We start from the raw sequence: 24571 nt of genomic DNA, 5'->3' as shown, positions 1-24571 counted from the left end.
TAACAGTATTCTTTACTTCTAAATTGATTGTGGCCACTTACTATCTATAGCCAGGTTTTTGTTATGCTTTAGTTTGTTTGTTTGGTTGGTTTTGTTGCTGCTGTTTTTTGTTTTTTGTTTTTTTGACATATGTTTCATTTTGTTTTTAACCCTGGATGACCTCAAACTCACTATGTACACCAGGCTAGCCTTGGACTTGTAATGATCCTTCTGCCTGTCTAGTGTTAGAATTATAAGCATGGGCTCACGATGTAACTAGTTTGTTGTGTGTGTGTGTGTTTGTGTGTGTGTGTGTGTGTGTGTGTGTGTGTTTAATTTTAAAACTAGGGGCTGAAGAGATGGCTCAGCAGTTAAGAGCACTGGCTGCTCTTCTAGAGGTTCTGGGTTCAATGTGAGTAACCACATGGTGGCTCACAACTATTTGTAATGGAATCCAATGCCCTCTTGTGGTGCTGTCTGAAGACAGCTACAGTATACTCATAAATAATTCTTTTTTAAAAATTAAAAAAATAAAACTAATTAAAACTTATTGGTGTGTGACTGGGTTCATGCATGCCACAGCAGTGGAGGTTAGAGGACAACTTGTAAGAGTCAGTTCTTTTCCTTCTATCATGTGGATGTGGGTCCTGGGGATCAAACTCAGGCTTGGCACCAACTGCCAAAACTGCCCTCCTAGGCAGTTTTAAGATGTTAGTTCTCTCTTGTAAGAAAGGACTTTGGCATTGACTCCTTTCCACTTCTTTAAGCCAGGTACCCCTGTTCTGCTCCCTCCCCAGTCTGATATACAGTAAGTAGGTCAGTTTGTAAAATATAGGGAGACTTTCTCCTTTACTTCCTATTTAGGACAGTCATATAAATTGCAGTCTGCTTTCCTACAAATTTTTTTTGGTTAATTTCAGGACCCAGAAGCTCCAAGAAGAAAAAATTAAAAGTGAGGCTGAGGCACTTGAGAGACGGGAACAGAATCTGAAGAATATTGAAGAGACCTATGATCAGAAACTCAAAACTGAACTTCTAAAGTAATTGTTGGGTGTTTGTAAAAGAGTAATATGTTTGAATTAAGTTGGTGAAAATGTAGCCAAAATTGATAAAGTAATAAGACTAATATTTACATGACAAAATTCAGTGTTTGAGCAAAACTATTTTCTTTGACAAATGATACATTTTTTGATAAATATTTAAGATGGTTTCTAAAGCATACAGTGTAGAGAATTACATCAGATACTCTTATTCATAACTCCTCTGACTGTGAGGGCTTGTGATTTACTTTAACCTTACATATATAAGTATGTATTAGATTGTATAATTATTCCATTTAACCTTAGGGCACCATATGTCTTGCTTCGTTTGTGTAGCTGAACAGCTGTAAAATTGGAATTCTGATTACTTTAGTCATTGTTCTCATGCTGCCACTGAGATGAATGTCAATAACAATTACAAGTTGTTTAAGGTAGAATTTAATTGAGAACTTGAGCTTTGTTCTCTCAAGACTCTGTACAGCCAGAATCAAAAGAAGGGAGCTAAAGTAAACTACATGAAGCAAAAGGTGATGCAGGGAAATGAAAAATGACAGCTACAGTTAATTTGGCTCACCCTCCTTCTCTTCTGCTTCTTGCTATGTAGCCCAGGTTGACCCAAAATTCTTGATTCTCTTGTTCTGTGCTCCCAAGGTCAGTGATAGCAAATGTGTGCCACCATATCCAGGTACTCTAGTCTGAATTTTATGGGCCAGAGAATAGAACCCAAGAGCAAGGATAATTGGATGGTAATTTTTCTCAGTGGCAGGTGTACATTTTCCATCTAATAACCTTTAATATTTGTCGTTGGTTTCAGCAATGGTAGGGGTGAAGGATGTTTATTACAGGAGGGTCTGTCTTTCTTTTTGCCCATCTCTGACTAGTGATAACTGAAGAAAATAAGTAAAACTCCATGGTAACATCCCCTTTGCTATTGCTGATATGGACCTAATACCAGTAGGCTCTCAATTGTATATAAACCCTAAGAACAAAAGTTCTTGTCTTGATTGGGATTGCGGAGATTGCACAGGCAGATTACAAATGACTGAATGCCTTGCCATCTCTGGGGATACAGAATCTGTTGTATGCTAGGTAAGCTTTTCTTTGTTTCCTTTTATACTCTCTGTATAAATTGAGGCCAGTGGAAAAGTAGTTGTTTTCAGTAACCCCATGTTAACATCCTTCATTTTGTGTAATTGAGTTTGGGACTATATTTATAGGATGGAGGGTTTATTGGACCTTTGATCTTTAAAGTTCTGTTGCCTGGCCTTAGAACTGAGACTTTGAAGTTTCTCCTAAGCCATGTTGGTACTTTAGGTATGCTGGGCCACAGATAAGCTCCTCAGGATTAGTGGTCTCTCCAGGTAGATGGCAAGGACCTCATTTTAGTCATTCTGATTCTCAGGTACCAACTGGAGCTAAAGGATGACTACATTGCTAGGACAAATAAACTCCTGGAAGAGGAAAGGAAGAATAAAGGTGATGTGGATGGATGGCTCATTTCAGTTCTGATATAGGTTACTAGCCTCCTAAGTTACATCTGTGATATATTCTTTTTGTTTGTTTCTTGCTTTGGTTTCTCAAGATAGGGTTTCTGTATCCTGGTTGTCCTGAAACTCACTCTGTAGAACAGGTTGGTCTCTAATTTGGAGATTCACTTGCCTCTGCCTTCTGTGTGCTGGGATTAAAGGTATGTGCCACTACTCCCTGGCATCTCTTGTATATATGTTCTTAAATTTGGCTTCCACTTATTATAAAACATTTATTTGCATATTTATTTGTTGGGGGGTGTATGTGTTAAATAGTGTGCATGTAGAAGTCACAGGACTTAATGGGACTCGGTTTTTGTCCTTCTATAGTTGGGTCCCTAGCATTGAAATTGGGTTGTCAGACATAGCAGCAGGTGTTTTTACCCACTAGTCCATCTCACTGGCTCTTCATTTCTTTTTTAAAGATTTATTTTGATTTTATGCGTGTGAGTGTTTTGCCGCATATATGTCTGCACCATGTGCATGCAGTGTCCGTGGAAGTCAGTAAGGCATATTGGATCCCCTGGAGCTGGAGTTAAAGATTGTGAGCTGCCATGTGGGTGCTGGGAATTGAGCCCAGGTCCTCTGAAAGAACAGCCAGTGCTCTTAACTGCTGAGCCATCTCTCCACCTCCATTATAGAAAATTTTACTTTCTCTGTCCTGTGACCAGGTTTCATTGTCCTTTTTTTCTTACATATCTTTATACTTTCTAAGTTTCAAGTTTACGTTGATCTGAGTCTATGAAAGTTGAATACGTTTTTAATTTTCACGTATTTTACTTTTTAGTATATTTGTAGGAAATTGTGAAAAGAACATGATCTTTGGAAATTTCAAACATTTTTGAAGTAAACTAGAGCTGCTTATTTTATTGACTAGATACCAACTGTGTGGCTCCTTTTGGTCCTGTCTTATAGAAGCAGCTGCATCTTATAGTTTAGTGCTCTGGTGTATTTAGATTTAGTAAATTTTCTTTTACATAAATATCTGCATAGAGTTTTGTTACAGGAAGGAAAAACTAGAGGAGGAAAACAGATCTTTGCTTTTAAGGAAAGTAGGTGCCACAGACTGGACCTCACTTTGGGTCCCCGATCTGTGGGGAACAGGTCTCTGTTGCAGGTGAGCAAGGATTCGGCGGATGAGTGACAAACAGTCCACATGAGAGAGGGTGTAAAACTGAATGTATTCTCATAAAGTGAACACCAGGGTTATAAAGTACAGAGAACAAAGGGGTAGGATGTCACAGTAGGCAAAGAACATTGAAGTTACTTGACACAAAACAGAGGAATGACTTCAAAGGGACTTACAGGAGCCAGGTAATGTTTACAGTTAAGATAAAGCAGTTCTGCCTAGGGTCAGCTAAAGACAGGTAAAGATTTCACACCTTAATCACAATTTGTGCTACTCCTTTGAGCCTTGTGAAAGCTAGCACCAGGGGGTTCCGCACTAGCAGACCTTCTCATGAATAATGCAATACCACAACCCCACTATTTCCTAGGCCTTGGTAAATACTTGCATATGAAAGTAACCTTTTCACTGAATTTTGAGCTCCTCGCTTTAAGGAATTTTTAGGACTTTGGAACACTGGCTTTAAGGGTATGTATTTCACCTATGGTAAAAGTTTAATCTTTAAAGGCATTAGTAATATTGAAAGAGAGCATACACCATACTAGCATGCAGATAGGGTTCATGTATATAGATTATTGGAAGTGCCAGGACTCCAGGAGGCTGAATCTCTTTGAGACTCTTTTCCTCAGGACTCTTTCAGGTTTTCAGGCCTGTTGTGAATCACCACTAGAGTGGGCGTGGCAAGTAGGCACTCTTCACATTAAGGTCCCATGCCCTGCCCAGAGAGAGTAACTGGTTAGCATGTAGTAGGAATTTTACTGCATATATGGCAGTTGTAATTTGGCATCACTCATGGGTAATGGAACTTATTTCTTATTTGCCCACTATGATTTTGGCTGATAAACTTGTTGCTTTAAACTATGAGACAGTAGTGATTAGATCTCACAGAGTGGCCATAAATTAGTAAATGTCTTTTATGTTCAGTAGGAAATCATTATTTTTCTTTATTCCTCAGAAAAAACTATTCATTTGCAAGAGGAGATCACAGTTATTAATTCAAAAAAGGAAGAACTCAGTAAATCTGTTAAGCGTATAAAAGAAGTTGAGGTAATTGTTAAACCTATTTTTTAACTTTCCTTAATGACATGTTAGGGTTAATGCTTCTTTATTTATAGAGAATATAGAGGTGTTTTAAGATTTATTTTTATTTTATGTGTATGGGAGTTTTGTCTACATGTATGTCTGTGCACCACATGTGTACAGTGTCTGTGGAGGGCAAGAGATCCCCTTGGAACTGAAGTTACCCAGGGTTCTTAGCTGCCACGAGGGAATCTCCATTCTGGGAATCGAACTCTGGTTCTTTGGAAGAACAGTCAATGGTCTTGACATTGAACTATGTCTTTACCTCCTTATGCCATCTTTTTCATCTGTTTGGACTGATTAGTTTAAGACTAAGAAGGTGATGGCTGAAGTTAGTAGAGTGGGTTCTAATTTTAAGCAAAGGCACATAGAAAAAGAGCTTGAATCTAAGAATCTTGCTGCTTAAATCATCTCTCCCTCCTTAACTGCTTATGTGCCTTTAGGCATGTTCTGTGACTGTAATCTTAGAGATATTACTAACAAAGCATGATCGTTGGGAGATTTGGGTGAAGTACCTATAACAAGTGACCAGTAGATATTATCTTCTATCTTACCAGCAAGGGATAAGTGAGACCCCATCTAAAATAAAATGAAGTGGATTCTTTAGGTAAACTTTACCTTTGCATCCTTGGCACACATTAGATTAAGAAAATGAAAGCACCTCACAGCAGTAGAGACGGTATTCACCTTTTATCTGTTTATGTTTTTTAAATGTCTTGTTATATCATGCAGTTGTATTGGTGGCATTTGGGAATTGACTCCAAATTGCGTTCACCATATACCCTTCCATATACCCTTCTACACTTGCTCACTAGGACAGATAGATATCTATTGCTATAGGCTCTGAGCTGCTGGCCTATCAGCAGTGCAGAAGAGATCTTGTTACCCATCTCTGCTAGTCACTGTCATTCATTTGTGATGCTCACATTCACATAGCCTTCCAGCCTTTCCTTTGGCAGTGCTGTGAACGTTTTCAGGTACAAGTTTTCCCTTTTCTATTTTAGCTGGAACTGGAGTCTGTGAAAGCTCAGTTTTTAGCAATGTCAAAACAAAACCACTTGCTGAATGAAAAGGTGAAAGAGATGAGTGATTACTCACAACTGAAAGAAGAGAAGGTGGAGCTTCAGGCACAAAATAAATTACTTAAACAGCAACTGGAAGAGAATAGGAATGAAAACTTACGACTCCTAGACCGTAAGTCTTTTTCTGTGATCTGCATGTTTCTGTAATTTCCATTAGGTCAGGATTATAGAAGTACTACCTATCTGTAAGGGAGGCTTCCATTGGGAGAATATTTAATATCCTGACATTGAAGTTGCTTATGTTTTGTTTGCTATTGCATAGTTAGGAGTTTCATTTAAGTAATATATGTTAAGTAACTGCCTCTGTGGGTATCTTCAGGGTTCATGTCCTCTGACTGTTGCCTCAGGTGAGCCAATAAGCACTTGGAGCAAGGCAGGGAGAAGAGGTTAAAATTGTAATCATTTCTATTCCTAGCCTTGGCCTCCAGGTACAACAGTCTGGACTGCCTGGCTACTGTGATTCTCAACCAGAGGGCTCCCACCAGTGCTCTGTGCCTTTGCTTACTCAGTATACCTCTGGAAGTTGCTGCCTCTCCTAAGCCCCTAGTTCTAAGAGAGTCCTAACATTCTGACCCAGTTTCTACTACATTATCCTTTATGATTACCCTACATAAGGCACACTTTACGAAAGGGGTCTTTGGGTGATCCAGGTGGAGAGCACCATTAACCTTATTTCTGGAGCCTAAATGCCACAGGCTGCTGTTCATATGACATGAAACTAAGGACAGGCACTGACAGGTGACAACTGGAGAGCTCTTTGTTAGAATACTTTCTGCATGTGGTATGGGAAAGAGATAGGCTATTGGGTTAATTTAAGAATTTGAAAGAATTCTTTATCTTAGAGGGCTTTCAGAGAATCCAATTATATTAACATGTATTAAATTATTTTATTCTGAAATTTGTGACTCAAGATGGTTCTTAGGTCACTTAATAGGATTAGTAGAATATTAATTGCATGAGTACAAAGAAAGAAAAGTATTTTTAACCTCTCTATCTGCTTTTTCTTTTTAGTGAGATAGGCAAATTTAAGATTGATAATGACTAGGAATTTTTTTCTTTTTTTCTTAAACCTTCTTAGGCATAACTCAGCCACCTCCTGAGCTTGTAATTTTTCAGAAGGAATTACAGAAAACAGAAAAGGTTATGGCACTGGAGCATAAGGACTTTGAAACTCATAGGCAGACTCTTGAGAAACAGCTGCAGAGTGAAGTGAGTATTGGTCTTTATTCTTACGGGAATTATGCCAGGCTGCTTTATAATAGTTATAGAAAGCTTACACGTATCAAGCCAGTGAAATCAGATTATTTGAGTACAAATAATTCCTTAAGTCAACATTGCAAAAGAGCCTTTCTCGTGTGAGAAAATTCTCTGGTGATTTTGACTTCATATTCCTAATGATAATAGCCCTGGAAGGAAAGCAAACTTATGTAGGTAGACCTAAACTTCTCAGAAGTCCTGGTAATTCCTGTTGTCTCTGGATAACTGCTGTGTGGCTTACACACAGCTACTGTGTCACTGTAATTTCTTCCTGCGAGCAATAAAAAGAATAGCTGATGTTAGACAGGTGGCACGCACATTTAATCCTAGCACTTAAGAGGCAGAGGTAGATGAATCTCCTTGAGCTCTACAATAGGGAGAGACCTTGTCTCAAAAAAAAAAAAAACAAAACTTGTTTGTTTTTTTGTTTTTTGTTTTTTTTTGTTTTTGGTTTTTTGGTTTTTGAAACAGGCTATTTCTCTGTGTAGCCCTGGCTGTCCTGGAACTCACTCTGTAGACCAGGCTGGCCTCAAACTCAGAAATTCACCTGCTTCTGCTCCCAAATGCTGGGATTAAAGGCGTGCGCCACCACGCCGGGCTGGGTGTTGTTTTAATAGAGGTCATCCTATTGATTGTTGGTGTAAAGGGTTCTTAGAATTGACAAAATAAAGAATATAAGCACAATAAAAGACATTTTCTTTTTAGAGCAAGCTATAATTGTATATATTTCTTTTTCAGATTGAAAATTCTGCACAGCTAAGGACCCAGATAGTAGAATATGATGCTTCTATCAAAAGGTTAACTGTTCAGGTGGCTGAGTTAAAGTCACAACTAAAACAAACTCAGATAGGTTGGAAACTTTTTAAAAAATTGTTTATTATGTGTGCATGTGCATGTGTAAGAGAGAGAAACAGATACGGAGAGCAGCAGAGCACTGTGGCACTCTGGTGGGGGTTACAGGACTTTTCAAGAATTAGTTTTCTGCTTCTCCCTTAGCGCGGCAGTGAGTCTCTTGTTTTAGTGTCTGTACTGTCTACTCCAGGCTAGCTAACCTGTGCAGTACCTGCCCATTGTCCTGCTGCTCCTACCTCTAACTGGCATAGGAATGCAGATGTGTGCTCCTACATGTAGCTTTTTTCTTTAATTCTTTGACTATTTCCTAGATGTTATCCACCCTTCTCTCTCTTTCTAGCTTCTGCCTTCCATCATTATTTCTTCCTTTCAGCTTCACCTCTTTGTTCCCTATGGAACCCACTGAGTCCAGGTACTGTTGTCCATATGTGCATCGTTTTGAGGTCATTCCCTGTGGTATAGGCAGCCTGTCAGTGCCACTACCCCCAAACAACTGCTAATCACTCCTCAGCTATGAGGGGCCCCACCTAGTCCCCAGTGCTGGTATTTTTAACTGTCTTGTGTAGATAATCATAGTTACTCTGAGTTTACATGTGCAACAGCAATGTCATGTCCAGAAGACAGCATTTTACAGCACTTGTCATCTGCCAGGGTTTACATTCTTTTCATACCCTCTTCCCTGATATTCCCTGAGCTTCTGGGATGTGTTGTTAGAGATGTCCCTCCTATGGGTCAGCATTTGCAGTTGCTTATTCTTGGCACTTTGAACATTTATGAGTCTCTGCATTAACCATTACCCACTGCAATAAGAAGCTTCTCTAACCAAGGTTGTGAGCAGAACAACTTTATGTTCATATTTAGATTGCAGTTTGACATCGTAACCATTTAACCAACATCATAAGCAACATTAAAAGATTTCCTCTTGGATCTATGGTTTCTCTACCCACTTTTTTTTTTTTTTTTGAAATAAGGTCTCTCTACATAGCCCTGGCTGTCATGGAACTTACTATGTAGACCAGGATGGCCTCAGACTCACAGAGATCCCCTTGCCTCTGCCTCCCTAGTGCTGTCATTAAAGGTATGCGCCACCATACCTAGCTACCCATATTTTTGTTGATGTTTGCTTTTTGAAGATTTATTATTTTTAATTTTTATGATTATAATTAATTTTAATTTTATGTATAGGGCCATTTCACCTATATATGTAAGTGTATTGTGTGCATACCTGTTACTTATGTAGGCCACAGGAGGACATTCGATTCCTTAGACTTAGTTATAAACTAATTTTAGTGGGTACTCAGAACTGAACTTGGGTCCTCTGAAAGAGCTAGTGTTCTTAACTGCCAAGCCATTTCTCCAACTCTACCCATGGGTTTTGACCATGTTTATAGTAGCAGTAACAGTTACAGTGAACTCTATCCAGTGGAAAAGACCTCAAACCCAATTAAGAGAACAGTTGGTTCCTCCCATATATAGTCTTGCCACGGCTGCAGCAGTAGGCACCCAGGTCACTTTTATGTGGGTTTCAGGGATTGAACTCAGGTAGTCAGGCTTGTACAGCAATCACTTTTACCGACTGAGCCAGCTCCCTGGCTCCAAGAGACAATTTGAACTTTGTGTGTGTGTGTGTGTGTGTGTGTGTGTGTGTGTGTGTGTGTGTGTGTGTAAAGTTTCAGGTGGTTGTACAAATACAATAACTGTGATCTATTAATCACTTAGTAATACTGTATTAGGGAAATGCTATAGAAACAAAAATCATAACAGAAATGAAACTTCTACTTAGGAATATCAACTGAGTCATCAGCTAAAGTGCTTCACTCACCTTTATAGATACCCTAAACAGGCCAGGTGTGCAGGTGGCACAGCTGTGCCCAAACTTGTTTTCTAATTTTTTTCTATTTGTTTTGGGGTGTGTGTATGTGGGGGCTGGGGATGCATATTAAGGTTCAAGAACAACTTGTAGAAAGGAAGGAATCTGTTCTCTCCTTCCATGATATGGATCCCTAGATTAAACTGAAATGTTTAGTGGCAAGTGCTTATACTTTGAGTATCTTATTGCTTCCATACCCCCATATCAATATTTTCTTTCACGTGTGTGTGTGTGTGTGTGTGTGTGTGTGTGTGTGTGTGTGTGTGTATGTGTGTATGTATGTCTATGAGGGGGGAGGGAGGGAGGAGTGAGAGAGACTGACTTGGTTAAGGCTAACAAGCTTTTCCATATTATCTATATATTCCTTACCAGACCTGTGTATAAATACGTAAGAGAAGCAGGATAGACATTGCTTTCAGAGTTGGAGACCTCTTTTGTTTTTGCCTTCAGTTGAAGTTGTTTAGAACGTCTTCAAGTTCCCCATTTATAATGGAGATAATCCCTATTGGGTCACAGTGGGCAAAGATAGACTAGTATAGGGCATGACCTGGTATCTGGAAGCCCCTCAGGCACTAGTTACTGCCAATAATTCATTAATGCCTTTGTTGTGAATGTCTCTTCTCCCTGCTTCATGGAAAGAGGAGAAGAGCTTGAATACTTTGTTCTTCAGTTGGTTTTGGGCCCAGTGTATATTTGTTACAGTTCAGCTTGTTTCTCATCCTTCCTCTTTTTTTGTATTCCTCAGTTCCTGCTTGGACTTTTATCAGTCACTTTTTCCTTACACCTTCACTAGTTTATTTCTAGGTCTTTATTCACTTCTAAACTCTTTTCCAATGCCTTGTTTTCTGTTAGCAGTTGTTTGCCAGACTGTCTGCCACTGAAGTTATAATGGTCTTGTAATGTGAAAGTTGTTCAGTGAAGCTAGGCCCTCTTGCACTCCTCCACACACATGGCCTACCTCTAGCCCATTGTATACTTGGTTTTGTAGTATCATAAGGAGCTGTTTCAGGGTTAGAGGCAACATAGACACTAGATTTATGCTCGGAAATCTCAGGAGCTCTAGGAATTGCTGATCATGTGGTTCCCATGTCAGGAAGACCCCCATTCCCTTTCCCAGCAGAGAGCAGTGGGAATTTCTGGCCAGTTTGGCCAGGTTTTTTGACACTTGGGCTTGTCAAGAGACTAATTATATTGTAGTCAGATGTGTGAATATTCTCATGCTGGTTGGAATAAACAAAGATTAAATGTGTTTGCTATAGTTCAGTTCTGGCTAGACTGTACCCAGTAAATTATATGTTTTAACTTTTCAGACGTAGTTATTGTAGACTCATGTGTAACAGATTGTGAAATTTATTGTGTTTATAAAGGCTTGGTACATGAAGGCAGCTTTCAGTAAATATTATTGAGTATGAGTATGGATTCAGAAACTGTTTAATCTATAGGCTTGTTTTTACCACTTTAAAAAATATTTCTAAGTATAATTTAATTTTATTCATAACCTTTTCTCCTCATTTCTCAAATTTTGTTTTTGTGATCTGCAGCCCTAGAGAATGAAGTGTTCCGAAATCCAAAGCACTCTCTGATTCATTCTCTGAGTGGCCTCCTATTGAGTGGCAAGATGGCACCCCGCAATGAAGATACAAGTGGGGATTTCTTGAATGTACCCCTAGAACAGAACAAGGCTATGGCAGGTGCAGTTATGTCAAGGGTCCCACCTTATGTAAATACAGCAACAGAAGCTAGTTCCCCAGACTCTGACTTTGAGTTTATAGCCAGTAGTACTAAAGCCAAAGTAAGAGAGCTAGAGCAAGAGGCAGAACGCTTGGAAAAGGCATTCAGAACTTACTATCAAAGAGCTACTCAGAATCCTTCTATGAGCCCTCAGCGGGCAAAGAGTCCTTCATCTGTATACTCGGTGGGAGCTCTCAGAAGCATAGCTTCCAGTTCCATGGACAGACCTGTTTCTGCAGAGGACAGAGTTGTCTCTGAACAGCCTCTTGGGGACATGCTGAAGGAAGAAAGGAGTGATGTGTCCAAAGCGTTCATGGGCAGTGTGGTTTCACGGCCACGCAGGACCTCTTCCTCCACACGCCTCTCCTCTACACCCCATCCAAAATCGAGAAGAAGTCTTGATAATGAAATGTATCTGGAAGGTAAGTCACTGTCCAGAGGGTTATGACATAGGTGCTTTAGACTTGGGCAACATGCTCCATAGGCAGCCTGGGACATCTGTTCCAGCACTGGTGGCTGGCTGTTCTCATCCTAGCATACTCTGGTCAACAGTGGTAGCCCTTCCATGTCACAGGATTGCTGTGGAAGTTGGCAATACAAAGGGTGTTAAGGTCTAGTTTCCTTAGCACCCAGAAGTGTTGAGGGAGCACATTGCCCTTGTCTCGCTGCTGATTAGTTGTATGCTCCATGTTACTTCTACAGTTTGATTTTGGTGCTTGACCCTTTTTGGTTCTCATCCATCAAGCTTGGCTATTTGCAAGGATTGTGTAGAATTTATTTTCAAGTTAATAGAGCTTTAAAAAAATACTTTGATATCTTCTCCATGCAGTTTGTAACATTTTTGCCCTGATTCATTCTTCCTCATAGGTCTCGGGAGATTACACATGACCTCCTCCAGCTCTTTTGACAGAGTTTCTGCATCACCTGCTGCTTCCCCTAGTCCTTGTCCTGAGAGAACAGCCCAGCCATCACCTGTTCCATCTAGGCACAGCTTCTCTGGTCTTCCAGAGCAAAATGCCTGGTTAGTTATTTTCTCCTCATTGTCTGTTGAATCATGCTGATCTGCTGATTTGACCTTTACTCCTTTGGCCTTTTTAAGGCAGTGTTAAAGATCATGTGGCAGTCTGGAATTTACAGTTAGATTGTAAAGTCATTTGTAGTCTTTGAAAGACATTTGAGTTATGAGAGAGTGTGTGCAATAATTGTGTGAATAAATATCTTCCTGGGTCTGTGAATGGATTTGGTTCATAAAGATAAATAGTTGCTTGTAAAGTTTGTCATAGCAAATAAATTGGGCTCATTTTGAGACTTGGAGAAATTTCATACATCAAAGTGTCATTTAAAAATATGTTTTGAGGGTCAGGAGTGGTGGCACACAACTTTATTCCCAGCACTCATGAGGCAGGGGTAGATGGATCTCTGAGTTCAAGGTCAGCCTGGTCTACAGGCTGAGTACCAGGACTGCCAGGGCTATATAGACAGACCCTGTCTCAAAAACAAACAACGACAGAAATGTTTTGGCATTTAAATATAAACAAGGTTTCAGTTTGTGTATCATTGAAACAAATTCTGAGGTAATGATGGACACTAGGGTATGACTGTCAATGTAGGAAGAAGTGGATCAGGCCAGTGGGTTGCCTGAGCTGTAATTCACAGGCAGGACCACAATAGGAGATTCTGAATCCCTACTTGTGGGCTCCAGTTGGGTACCTGATGTTTATAAATGCTGCCTGTGCATACTTGAAAACTGCTTTATGTGCCTACCATGGTCCTTTTAGAGTGTAGTTTTGTTTTCAGACAGACTCATTTGCTTTATTGCCTGGGCTGGCTTCAAACTTATAGTGATCCTCCTGCCTGCCTGCCTGCTTCTTGAACTCTGAGGCAACAGGTATGAGACCCCACGCCCAGCTTGTATTGAATTTTCTTATGAGGAATCCAAAAAGAGCATCAAGACCCACATTATGTAAAGTCATTATACTTTGATACATAGTTTAGCTTGAGCAGTTGCATCTTCAACTGGTTTGTGCTGATGTCATATGGAATGTGTCTTTAGAGAAAATGTTTTGTGGTTACTAGAAAACTACCCTAGGAATAGTATTGAGAGTATGCTATTCTTTGGAACAATGTCTACTTCAGGGCATAGGGTGGTAACAAGGGAGATGACTGAGTAAATATAGACTAGTTACCAAGAACAATGCCTGGTGGCAGGCTCTGTCCTCTGGAGCCATTCTCTCTCTCACACCACACACACACGTTTTTCTTTTCATCTTTCTTTTTTTTTGAAATATATTGCAATAGAAACTAGGATCTCATACATGCTGGACAAGCATTTTTTTTAATGTGTATGGGTGTTTTGCTTTCATGTAAGTCTTATGTACCACATGCCTTCCTGGTGTCTACAGAGGCCAGAAGAAGGTGTGAGATCCCCTAGAACTGGAGTTACAGGCTGTTTCGAAAAGCCATGTGGGTGCTTGGAATTGAACCAAGGTCCTCTAGTAGAGTGGTAAGTGCAGCACTTAGAGAGCCATTCTTCATAAGCCAGTGAAAAAATGAGTGGCAGAGCCAAACATCCTTGTTTATGCATATAATTCCTATATTGGGGAGTCTGAGATAGAATTTCCAGGAGTTTGAGGTCACTTTGGTCTACATAGTTCTAGGCCAGTCAAAGAGAACCTATCTTTAAAAAAAGCAAAATGTTCTATAAATTATTTTTAACAGCCAGACAACCTATTCTCGGCTTTTTATGTTGTTACTTACACTTCATGTTCATGTATTTATTCTTTCAATCTAGTTTATATCAGAGACAAACTGAAACGCAAGATAAAAGTGAGTTTTCAAATGTGGACAAGCAATCTTTGAAAGATGAGGAATTTGAACCACCTTTCAGATGTAAGTTTTGAATATTAGGTTTTGTGTATATATGTACATGTTTACATATGTGCCAAGACACCTATGTAGAGGTCAGAGGACAACTTGAGGTGGCATATTTCATCTACCACCTTTAAGGCAGGGTCTTAACGTTCCATTGTATACCAATATGCCAGGCTCTCTGGCCTGTGAGTTAACTAATGGAGACTCTCCTGTCTTAGTCCTCCATCACGCTTTAGTCATGTTGGGGTTAGAGACACTACTATCATAATCCTTTTTATGTGGGTTCTAACTCAGGTGCTTCCTTCCCCTTGCAAAGCAAGTACTTTACTTATGGAGCCAGTCTCCCTAGCCACATAGCATTTTTTTAAAAAATTATTTATTTTTATGTGTAGAGGTGTTTTGCCTGCCTGTATGTCTCTGTGTCTTGTGCTCATAGTGGCCAGAAGAGTGTGTCAGATTCCCTGGGGCTAGAATTACAGATGATTGTTAACTGTCATGAGAGTGCTGGGTACTAGCAATTGAACTTGGGTCCTCCTTAAGAGCAGCCACTGTTCTTTTTACTGATGAGCCATCTCTTTCCCCCCACCCCAACCCTAACACACATCTATCAGGTTTTATAAGTAGAAATATAGGAACGCTTTCTTTTAGCAAAACACTCATATGTTGGGACATGTCTATATTGTGACATGGTACAGATGCATTGCTTGATTTTTCTTTTTAAACAGTTTATTGCACTTTTCTTATGTGTGTATGCACATGTAACATGTACGTGTTATCTGTGTAGCATAGCACACATGTGGAAATGAGAGGACAACTTGCATGTGTCACTTCTCTTGGTTCACTCTGTGTGTCCCAGGCATTGAACTCAGTAGTTAAGCTTAGTGGTAGGCACCTTTACTTGCTGAGCCATCTTGTCAGCTTGCTTCATCTTTCTGTGACAGAATTTTAGAGTGCTCTTGAATTTCCTTTGAAAACAATTGGTATAATTCATAGTTTCCAAGTAAAAACTAATACCATAAAGTGAATATTTCAAGGCTGGGGTTACTTCAATAAGTAAGTTTTTCATTGTTCACTCTTTTTCCTTTCTGTGGAATATGAAGATATTTTCTTTAAGTTATATTGATCTTGCTGATTCTTCAGACTTAAACAAACTTCATCTTCATTGGTAGAATGGAGGTGAAAGAATATTCAAATGAGGGGCGGGGGCAGTGGCTCAGTCTGTAAAGCCCACTTACATAATAAAGCCTGGGTGAGTGGTGCACTCCAGAAGTAGAGGCAAGAGGATGCCCTGGGGGTTCACTAGCCAGTCAGCCTAGCCAAGTCAGTGAACTTTCTGGTTAAGTGATAAACTTTGTTACAAAAAATAAGGTGGAGTATGACTGAGAAAAGACACTGAGCATTGACCTGACATCCACATGGCTACACAAAAATTAAGATGAGAGTCAAGAAAATGGTGCCCTGGCTATATAGCCTTATATAGTTATCACCTACTGTATCACCCTACTTTAAAAGTATAATAAGAATATAGGGTCCATCACCTCTGAGACTCTTTCTAGCTTGAGAATTCTTTACATTTGTATATAATTTCAATGTCAGAGCTGAAAGAATCATATTCTGAATAGTTAAATGAAACGACTTAGTAAATTTTGTCAATTTTTTAACTCAACAATTAATATGACTTTGTTAAATCATTATTTTTATTCTTTGAGAATTTCATACATGTATACAATATATTTTGATTGTAGCCACTGTCTGTTCTCTCTCAACTCTTTCTTGACTCCCCCTGCCACTTGTCTCCCTCCAATCCACCGAGTCCAGTCAGAGCTGTCTATATGTGCACCAGTGTACGGGTGTAGGATCATCTACTAGAGCAGGAATAACCCAGTAGGAGTCTCTTTCCTTAAAAAATTACAAAAACTGACTTCCTACTCCAGTAGCTTTCAGCTACCAAAGTTCTCTGATCTGTACCAGAGTGTTGACTAGCTTTCCATCATTGATGTTTAAATTGACTCAAAGGATTTTATCAGCAAACCAAATGAATTCTCTATTGCTGTATTAATTTTTTTTTTTTTGCGAACAAATACAATTCTTTAAAATATAAAGAAACTTGAGAATTGAGCACTTTGTAAGTGGTTGGATTTAGAACTCTGGAGGAAAGGGCAGTTTTAGTGTTCCACGATCTATCCCTACCACTCCCCACTCCTGCACTGCATAGCACTCCCTACACTTGCTACTGTTACTAAGGACTCATGGCACAATTAATTGTACCTCATATGGATGCAGGGAACAAGACAGAACAGTTTGAAGCAGAGGGACTCCACCCTGCTGGTGACATGCCTGGCATAGATGTTGCTGTAGCTGCTCAGTCTTCAAGACTCATTTCATACGACTACCCAAGTAAGTGGTTCCTTACTTAAACTAGCAGTAAACAATAGCTACATATTGCATGCTGATCTGGGTGCTCTGTAACTTATTCCCTACATGATTTCTGTTATTACATTTATTAAATTATGTATTTTGGTGTGTGTCTGTATATATGCATGAGTGTGCCTGAGAGTTACCTGGGGAGGCCAGAAGAAGACATTGTATTCTTTGGAGTTAAAGCTACAGGCAGTTGTGAGCTGCCTGGTCATGGGTTCTGGGACCCAAATGCTGGAAGAGTAGCAAATACTTTTAACCCCTGAGCCATCTCTCTAGGCCTAACATTAATTGTTTGTTTGGATTTTTGTTTGTTTTTGTGTGTTTGTCTATGGAGGTCAAAGGACAACTTGTGACAGTCAGTTCTCATGGATCAAGCTGAGGTTTGTAGCAAGTGCCTTTACCTGCTGAGGCATCCCTGGTTCTGTAGGACTTTCATAAATATAGATAGAGTCTTGGGCTTCTGGCATTATTTTTCTTAAGGGACTCTCCCTGTGTGAACATGTGCAAATTGCCAAGGAAAACCTCCAAGAGAAGACTTCTCATTTACTCTTTTAAAAATGTTTCCTTGATTGGTGTTGCACTTACACTTTTTGCTCCTCTTCTGCAAAATCTGTCCCATAAGGAACCTTATCATCTTTAGAAATTGTGTTAAAAACTTGAAGTAGGGGACATAGCTACCCAGGAACTCTGCCCAACCAGTGGCACAGGTTCCTTCTGGTCTGAGCCGGTGCCCTGAGCAGACCTTGGGCTCGAATTCCATCCAGTCCCACAATATCCAGAGGAAGATCCGTTCCCAGGTGCTCTAATACTCCCAGAATCATAACACCCAGAGGAATATCCACTCCCAGATGTTCTAACACTCCCAGGATCATAACACCCAGAGGATTATCCACTCTCAGATGTTCCAACACTCCCAGGATCATAGGATCAGAACCATTCCCAAAACACCCAGAGGAAGCTCCACTCCCAGGAGCTCTAACACACCTAGGATCCTAGGATCAGAGGTGTCCTGAGCAGACCTTGGGTGCTAACTCCATAGCCAGTCCCACAACACCCAGAAGAAGCTACACTCCAGGAGCACTAATACTCCAAGGACCACAGGGTCCCAGGAGCTTGACCAAATACCAGAATCTCAGGGTCCCAGAGGGAGCTTGATTCCTAAGAGCTCTGACACACCCAGGATCTCAGGATCACAGAGACAGCTGAACTACGAGAAGTTCTGACACAACCAGGATCACAGGAAGGACAGGCCCCAGTCAGATATAGCAAGGGCAGGCAGAACTAGGGATAATCAGATGGCAGGAGGCAAGCATAAGAACAGGAGAAACAGAAACCAAGGTTACTTGGCATCACTAGAACCCAATTATCCCACCATAACAAGTCCTAGATACATCATCACACCAGAAAAGCACGATTCAGATCTAAAATCACTTTTCATGATGGTGATAGAGGACTTTAAGAAGAAGGACATTAATAACTCCCTTAAAGAAATACAAGAGAATCCAGGTAAACAGCTAGAAGCCCTTAAAGAGGAAACACAAAATCCCTTAAAGAACTACAGGAAAACACAATCAAAGAGGTGAAGGAAATGAGCAAAACTATCCAAGATCTAAAAATGGAAATAGAAACAATAAAGAAATCACAAAAGGAAACAACCCCGGAGTTAGAAAACCTATGAAAGAGATCAGGAGTCATAGATCCAAGTGTCACCAACAGAATACAAGAGATAGAAGAGAGAATCTCAGGTGCAGAAGATACCATAGAAAACATTGACACAACAGTGAAAGAAAATGCAAAATGCAAAAATCTCCTAACCCAAAAACATCCAGGAAATCCAGGACACAATGAGAAGACCAAACCTAAGGATAATAGTTATAGAAGAGAGTGAAGATTCCCAAATTAAAGGGCCAGTAAATACCTTCAACAAGATTATAGAAGAAAAATTTCCTAACCCAAAGAGAGAGATGCCCATGAACATACAAGAAGCCTACAGAACTACACATAGATTGGACCAGAAAAGAAATTCCTCCTGTCACATAATAATCAAAACACCAAATGCACAAAACAAAAAATATTAAAAGCAGTAAGAGAGAATGTTCAAGTAACGTATAAAGACAGACCTATCAGAATTACACCACACTTTTCACCAGAGACTATAAAAGATCCTGGGCAGATGTCATACAGACCCTAAGAGAACACAAATGCCAGCCCAGACTACTATACCCAGCAAAACTCTCAATTACCATAGATGGAGAAACAAAGATATTCCATGACAGAAACACAATATCCATAAACCCACCCCTACAAAGGATAATAGATGAAAAACACCAACACAAGGAGGGAAAATACAAAGTAATCTTTCAACAAACCTAAAAGAAACCACATAAACATAATTCCACCTCTAACAACAAAAATAACAGGAAGTAACAATCACTTTTCCTTAATGTCTCTTAACATCAATGGATTCAATTCCCCAATAAAAAGACATAGATTAACNGACTGGATACGTAAACAGGACCCAGCATTTTGCTACATACAGGAAATGCACCTCAGTGTCAAAGACAAACACTACCTCAGAGTAAAGGTCTGGAAATCAATTTTCCAAGAAACAAGCTGGAGTAGCCATTCTAATAATGGATAAAATCGACTTTCAGCCAAAAAGTCATCAAAAAAAGATAAGGAAGAACACTTCATACTCATTAAAGGAAAAAATCTACCAAGAACTCTCAATTCTGAACATCTATGCTTCAAATGCAAGGGCATCCACATTTGTAAAAGAAACTTCACTGAAGCTCAAATCACACATCACACCCCACATAACAATAGTGGGAGACTTCAACACCTCACTCTCAGCATCGGACAGATCATGGAAACAGAAACTAAACAGAGACACAGTGAAACTAACAGAAGTTATGAACCAAATGGATCTAACAGATATTTATAGACCATTTCATCCTAAAGCAAAAGAATATGCTTTCTTCTTAGCACCTCATGGCACCTTCTCCAAAATTGACCATATAATCCATCACAAAACAGGCCTCAACAGATACAAGAAGATTGCAATAATCCCATGCATCCTGTCAGATCACCACAGACTAAGGCTGGTCTTAAATACCAACAAAAGCAACAGAAAGCACACATACATGGAAGCTGAACAACGCTTTACTCAATAACTTGGTCAAGGAAGAAATAAAGAAATTAAAGACTTTTAAGAATTTGATGAAAATGAGGACACTTCCTACCAAAACTTATGGGACACAATGACATCAGTGGTAAGAGGAAAATTTATAGTTCTAAGTGCTTCCAAAAAGAAACTGAAGAGAGCCTTACACTAACAGCTTCACAGAACATCTGAAAGCTCTAGAACAAAAAGAAGCAAATATACCCAAGAGGAGTAGACTGCAGGAAATAATCAGAGTCAGGGCTGAAATCATCCAAATAGAAATAAAAAGAACTATACAAAGAATCAACAAAACCAGGAGCTGGTTCTTTGAGAAAAATCAACAAGATAGATAAACCTTTTGCTAGACTAACCAGAGGACACAGAGACAGTATCCAAGTTAATAAAATCAGAAATGAAAAGGGAGACATAACAACAGAAACCGGGAAATCAAAAAATCATATATATATATATATATATATATATATATATATATATATATATATATTTTAAAACAATCATTCTGCTTGTTGAATATTGACAGTTGAAAATAATAAAATCATGTTCTACAAACATCATGGAAATATTATTGATATTTTTTCTCACTGTGCTTGAAATTAGCATTTTTTAATGTTTAACTTCAAAGAGTTTTTGCTATCTTGAAAAATTTAAAAATACTGATAAAATAATTTCTCTTCTATAAACACTGATAATCTTTTTTAAGTAAACTGATTGATAGACAATGTACACAGATACATAATGCATTTTAAATACTCTCTCACTATGTCAGGTGGTATTATATAATGGCTTTTGAATATATTTGTTAATGATTCATTTTTAATATTTTATGGTCTTTTACTGTGCTTAACTCCCAATGAATATTTTGTATGTTTTGAAACAATTTAGTACTCAACATTAGATATAGGATCCTCAGTTATGGCTAGTATTACATATTCATTAATGATATTTTTAGGATAAGGATATGAATATAAAAGTTGAACAATTTTTTACCTATTATTTGATTCTCAAAATACTCATTATGTTTGATGTATAAAATACATTTAAATAAGAAAAATATAAGAAAAAAAACCCTGAAGTAATGGTCAAGCCCATTGTATAGCTTTGCTATTGCAGCATTTTAGTATTTATTGTCTTACCGGCTTCATTATTTCATAAATTAGGATAGAAAAACAGTTACATGTTACATTGCCACTGAAAGGAAGTGGTCATCAGACTTCTGCCTGGCCCATGCTTTTTTCTCCAGTTTATCTACTTCTCAGGTGGTAGAGGGAGCAGAGGGCAGAATTGAGAGGAAGTTTGTCCTTTCTTCCAGCCCAGTCAACAGCCAGGTCCCTTCTCAGCAGCAAACTTGAGAGGAAATGTCTTATTTTAAGTTGCCTCTTAAAGCTGCCCAAATAGGAACACCATTAACACTCCTTACTGTTTTGTGTGTTAATTTGATACAAGCTGGAGTTATCACAGAGAAAGGAGCCTCAGTTGAGGAAATGCCTCCATGAGATCCAGCTGTAAGGCATTTTCTCAATTAGTGATCAAGGGTGGGAGGGCCCATTGTGGGCGGTGTCATCCCTGGGCTGGTAGTCTTGGGTTCTATAAGAAAGCAAGCTGAGCACAGCAGAGGAAGCAAGCCAGTAAGGAACATCCCTCCATGGTCTCTGCATCAGCTCCTGCTTCCTGACCTGCTTGAGTTCCTGTCCTGACTTCCTTTGGTGATCAACAGCAGTATGGAAGTGTAAGCTAAATAAACCCTTTCCTCCCCAACTTGCTTCTTAATCATGATGTTTTGTGCAGGAATAGAAACTCTGACTAAAACACAACCCCACACGCAACATACTCAAAGCCCCTCCAAAGTAGTTTCATGGTCTCTGGACGTATTCTAGAAGTCACAGTACTCAGGAAGGAGAGGAGCTACTGAAAAGGAGCAAAAGATTTTGATTATACTTATTCCTGAGTAAGTAAGTAAGTGCTTTGGAAGACAATTCATTTAACTAGACCCAAATCAAGCTCCTGCCTTCATGGAGAGTCTGGGATAAGAAGGTGGGGCAATGAAAGAGTCTACCAGGCCATCACTGGGCAGAAGATGCAGCGGCCATGTTCAGAGCCTTGAAGGAAGTAGCCAAAATACTAGCTAAGGGAAATCAGTGAGTAGCTAGATGTTCTGCCTTGAGATGTATCGTTAATCATGGCTCTTGAAATAGTTAATAAGTAGCATTGGTTATGTTTTGGTCATTTGAGAAATGCTTATATATTCATTTCTGCCTCTTCATCTAGGAACAAAAAAAGGTAAAAATGTGGTGTCCTTGAGGTTCCTAACGCATATGCTTCTGGTCTTGGCTTTTGTGTCCAAAGACGTTTCTATATAATTCTGCTACTTCCTCTCTCTTTCCTCTTTCCACTTTTTTCATCCTGCTCTGCATCTTCTTTTTCTTTCTCCCCTCTCCTGCCTTTTTTCTTCTTTTTCCTTTATCTCAACAACAATCTTATTTTGTCATTGTTATTCCCTGTGGGAAAGTAGATCCATTTGAAGTAACCTCTCCTTCACTGGAAAGGAGGGACAGGGTAAGTGTGTCTGTGGAAATAAGTGTGAGCTTTTGGTATTTTAATTTTATGAAAAACATACATTAAATGGCTGGCTGGCTAGATAGATAGATCTGTGTGGCCATTTTTCAGTAAAGCTAGTTCTTATTCCTGCTAATCGTCTGGGACAAGGCACAACACAAGAGTCTGAAATCCTTTGGTGAACCTATGGCATCGTTGCTGATTAGCATTTTTTGAGTGAAAAAAAATATAGGTCATGGGCTGGAGCTAAAAGAATGGCCAGCACCATCATCTGAGAAACTGAGACTTACTTAAACCTTTGAAGGGCAGGAACCTGTGCCAAGGATGAAAGGGAACAACAGACAAGAAATTAAAACATGAGCCTTGCTCAGAAGAAATAGAAGTGGGGAAAATAAGCACACATGATTTTTTTCATTTTTCTATTTTTTTTTTAGAAAGAGGGTTTAACATAATGGCAAATGATGTGCTGGCATAGTTATGTATCACTTGGAGGGTAAGGAGGGCCTCACAGGGGAGCTGGCGTAGTTATATGTCACTTGGAGGGTAAGGAGGGCCTCACAGGGGAGCTGGCATAGTTATGTGTCACTTGGAGGGTAAGGAGGGCCTCACAGGGGAGCTGGCCTAGTTATGTGTCACTTGGAGGGTAAGGAGCGCCGCACAGAGGAGCTCTCTCTAGCAGCAAGATGAATTGGATAAGCACACAAGTACTGGTGGCTCAGTGGATATGAGATAAACTCTGATGCCTGGGCTGCTCTTAAACTTGTGGGCTCAGCCTCTTGAGTTGCTAGCATTATAGATGTGTATTTCCATGGCCTACCTAGACAAAGATGATGAAAGAACCAGTATAACTTGGGGAGGAGGCTAGCATTTTGGGGTTTCTCCATTTCTGTGACCGAAATCCCATTAAAAATATGATTGCTAGGCTAGAGAAAATGGTCAGGAATGAAGAAAGACATGGAAATGATTAGGGGTAAGAGATGGCTCAGTGGCTAAGAGCACTAAATGCTCTTCTAGAGGACCCAGCTTCAGTTCCTATCATCCGTATGGCAGCTCACCACTGTAACTCTAGTCCCAAGTGATCTGATGCTCTCTTCTGGCCTTTTCAGGCATTGCATGCACGTGGTGCAGATACACATGCAAGCAAAGCACCTATACACATTGAATAACAATGGAGAGAGAAAAAAAGGATGATCCCTAGAAAGGACTAGGATCAGTATAGATTGAACTGAATAGTGGTGGTAGTGCCAGAGGATAAAGGGGAGGAGGGAGTTTTGTTCCTTTGGGGGGTAGGAATGTCTCGAGCATCTTTTTTAGGAGTAGAGAGAAAGGGTTTTGAAATGACTGGTTATGAAACCCCTATTGATGCGCTAATAGTTCTAAAAATAGAGGATGGATTGTAATGAAACATGAAGGCAGAACTGTAGAATTAGCTGTGGAGAGGCTGAAGTGTGGAGAAAAGAGATGAATGAAGAGGATATGGTATAGAGGGGCGACTATTGGGATCATTCATGGTGTGGTGGCTTATATCCATCTCAAGAAAGTAAAAGTCTAGGAGTGTTGCTAGGGGTCAGTCTGTGAGCTGGAAGATAATAGCGCCCAGCAGCTTAGCACAGGTCATCAGAATCAGAAAATCAAGCAGGCCTGCAGAAGACTAGATTTGAAAAACCTGATGCTGGTAGCTACTCACTCTGTTTTCTGTCCTTTAAGGTGCTGTTCATAGCCAAACTGGAGAACAAGACGAGCAGCAGCTATGGGAACTCCACATGAAAGAACGCAGGAAGAGAGAAGAACAAAGGCAGAGTGAACGGCAAGAAGCTTTAGAGAGGGAAAGAAGAGAGCTCGAAAAACTAGAGCAGGAGCGGGTAATGTGTCCCTTAAATCTCTGTATACGTTTCTCCAGTGGGCACCTTCAGCAGGTACCTTGAGCTCAAGGCTGGGAGTCAGTAATGCTGTGAGATCAGAGAAGCAGCAGGTGACCTCAAAGGCATTCTCTTTCCCC

At 39.7% G+C, this 24571-nt stretch overlaps 1 protein-coding gene across 1 annotated transcript in view; it reads left to right on the top strand.

Moving 5' to 3' along the window:
- Positions 1–24571, top strand: part of Ofd1 (OFD1 centriole and centriolar satellite protein) — a 46138-nt gene that overhangs the window by 19443 nt on the left and 2124 nt on the right. The window contains exons 10-20 of the mRNA XM_021187793.1: positions 900–1019; positions 2422–2495; positions 4627–4718; positions 5756–5945; positions 6912–7042; positions 7829–7940; positions 11354–11965; positions 12411–12564; positions 14335–14432; positions 16698–16811; positions 24280–24434. Of these exons, the coding sequence (XP_021043452.1) occupies positions 900–1019; positions 2422–2495; positions 4627–4718; positions 5756–5945; positions 6912–7042; positions 7829–7940; positions 11354–11965; positions 12411–12564; positions 14335–14432; positions 16698–16811; positions 24280–24434 (1852 nt within the window). The remainder of the gene's footprint in view (positions 1–899; positions 1020–2421; positions 2496–4626; positions 4719–5755; positions 5946–6911; positions 7043–7828; positions 7941–11353; positions 11966–12410; positions 12565–14334; positions 14433–16697; positions 16812–24279; positions 24435–24571) is intronic.

This window comes from Mus pahari, chromosome X, assembly GCF_900095145.1.
Source record: "Mus pahari chromosome X, PAHARI_EIJ_v1.1, whole genome shotgun sequence".
In the NCBI taxonomy this organism is placed as follows: Eukaryota; Metazoa; Chordata; class Mammalia; order Rodentia; family Muridae; genus Mus; species Mus pahari.
This window is presented reverse-complemented; position numbering and strand designations above follow the sequence as displayed.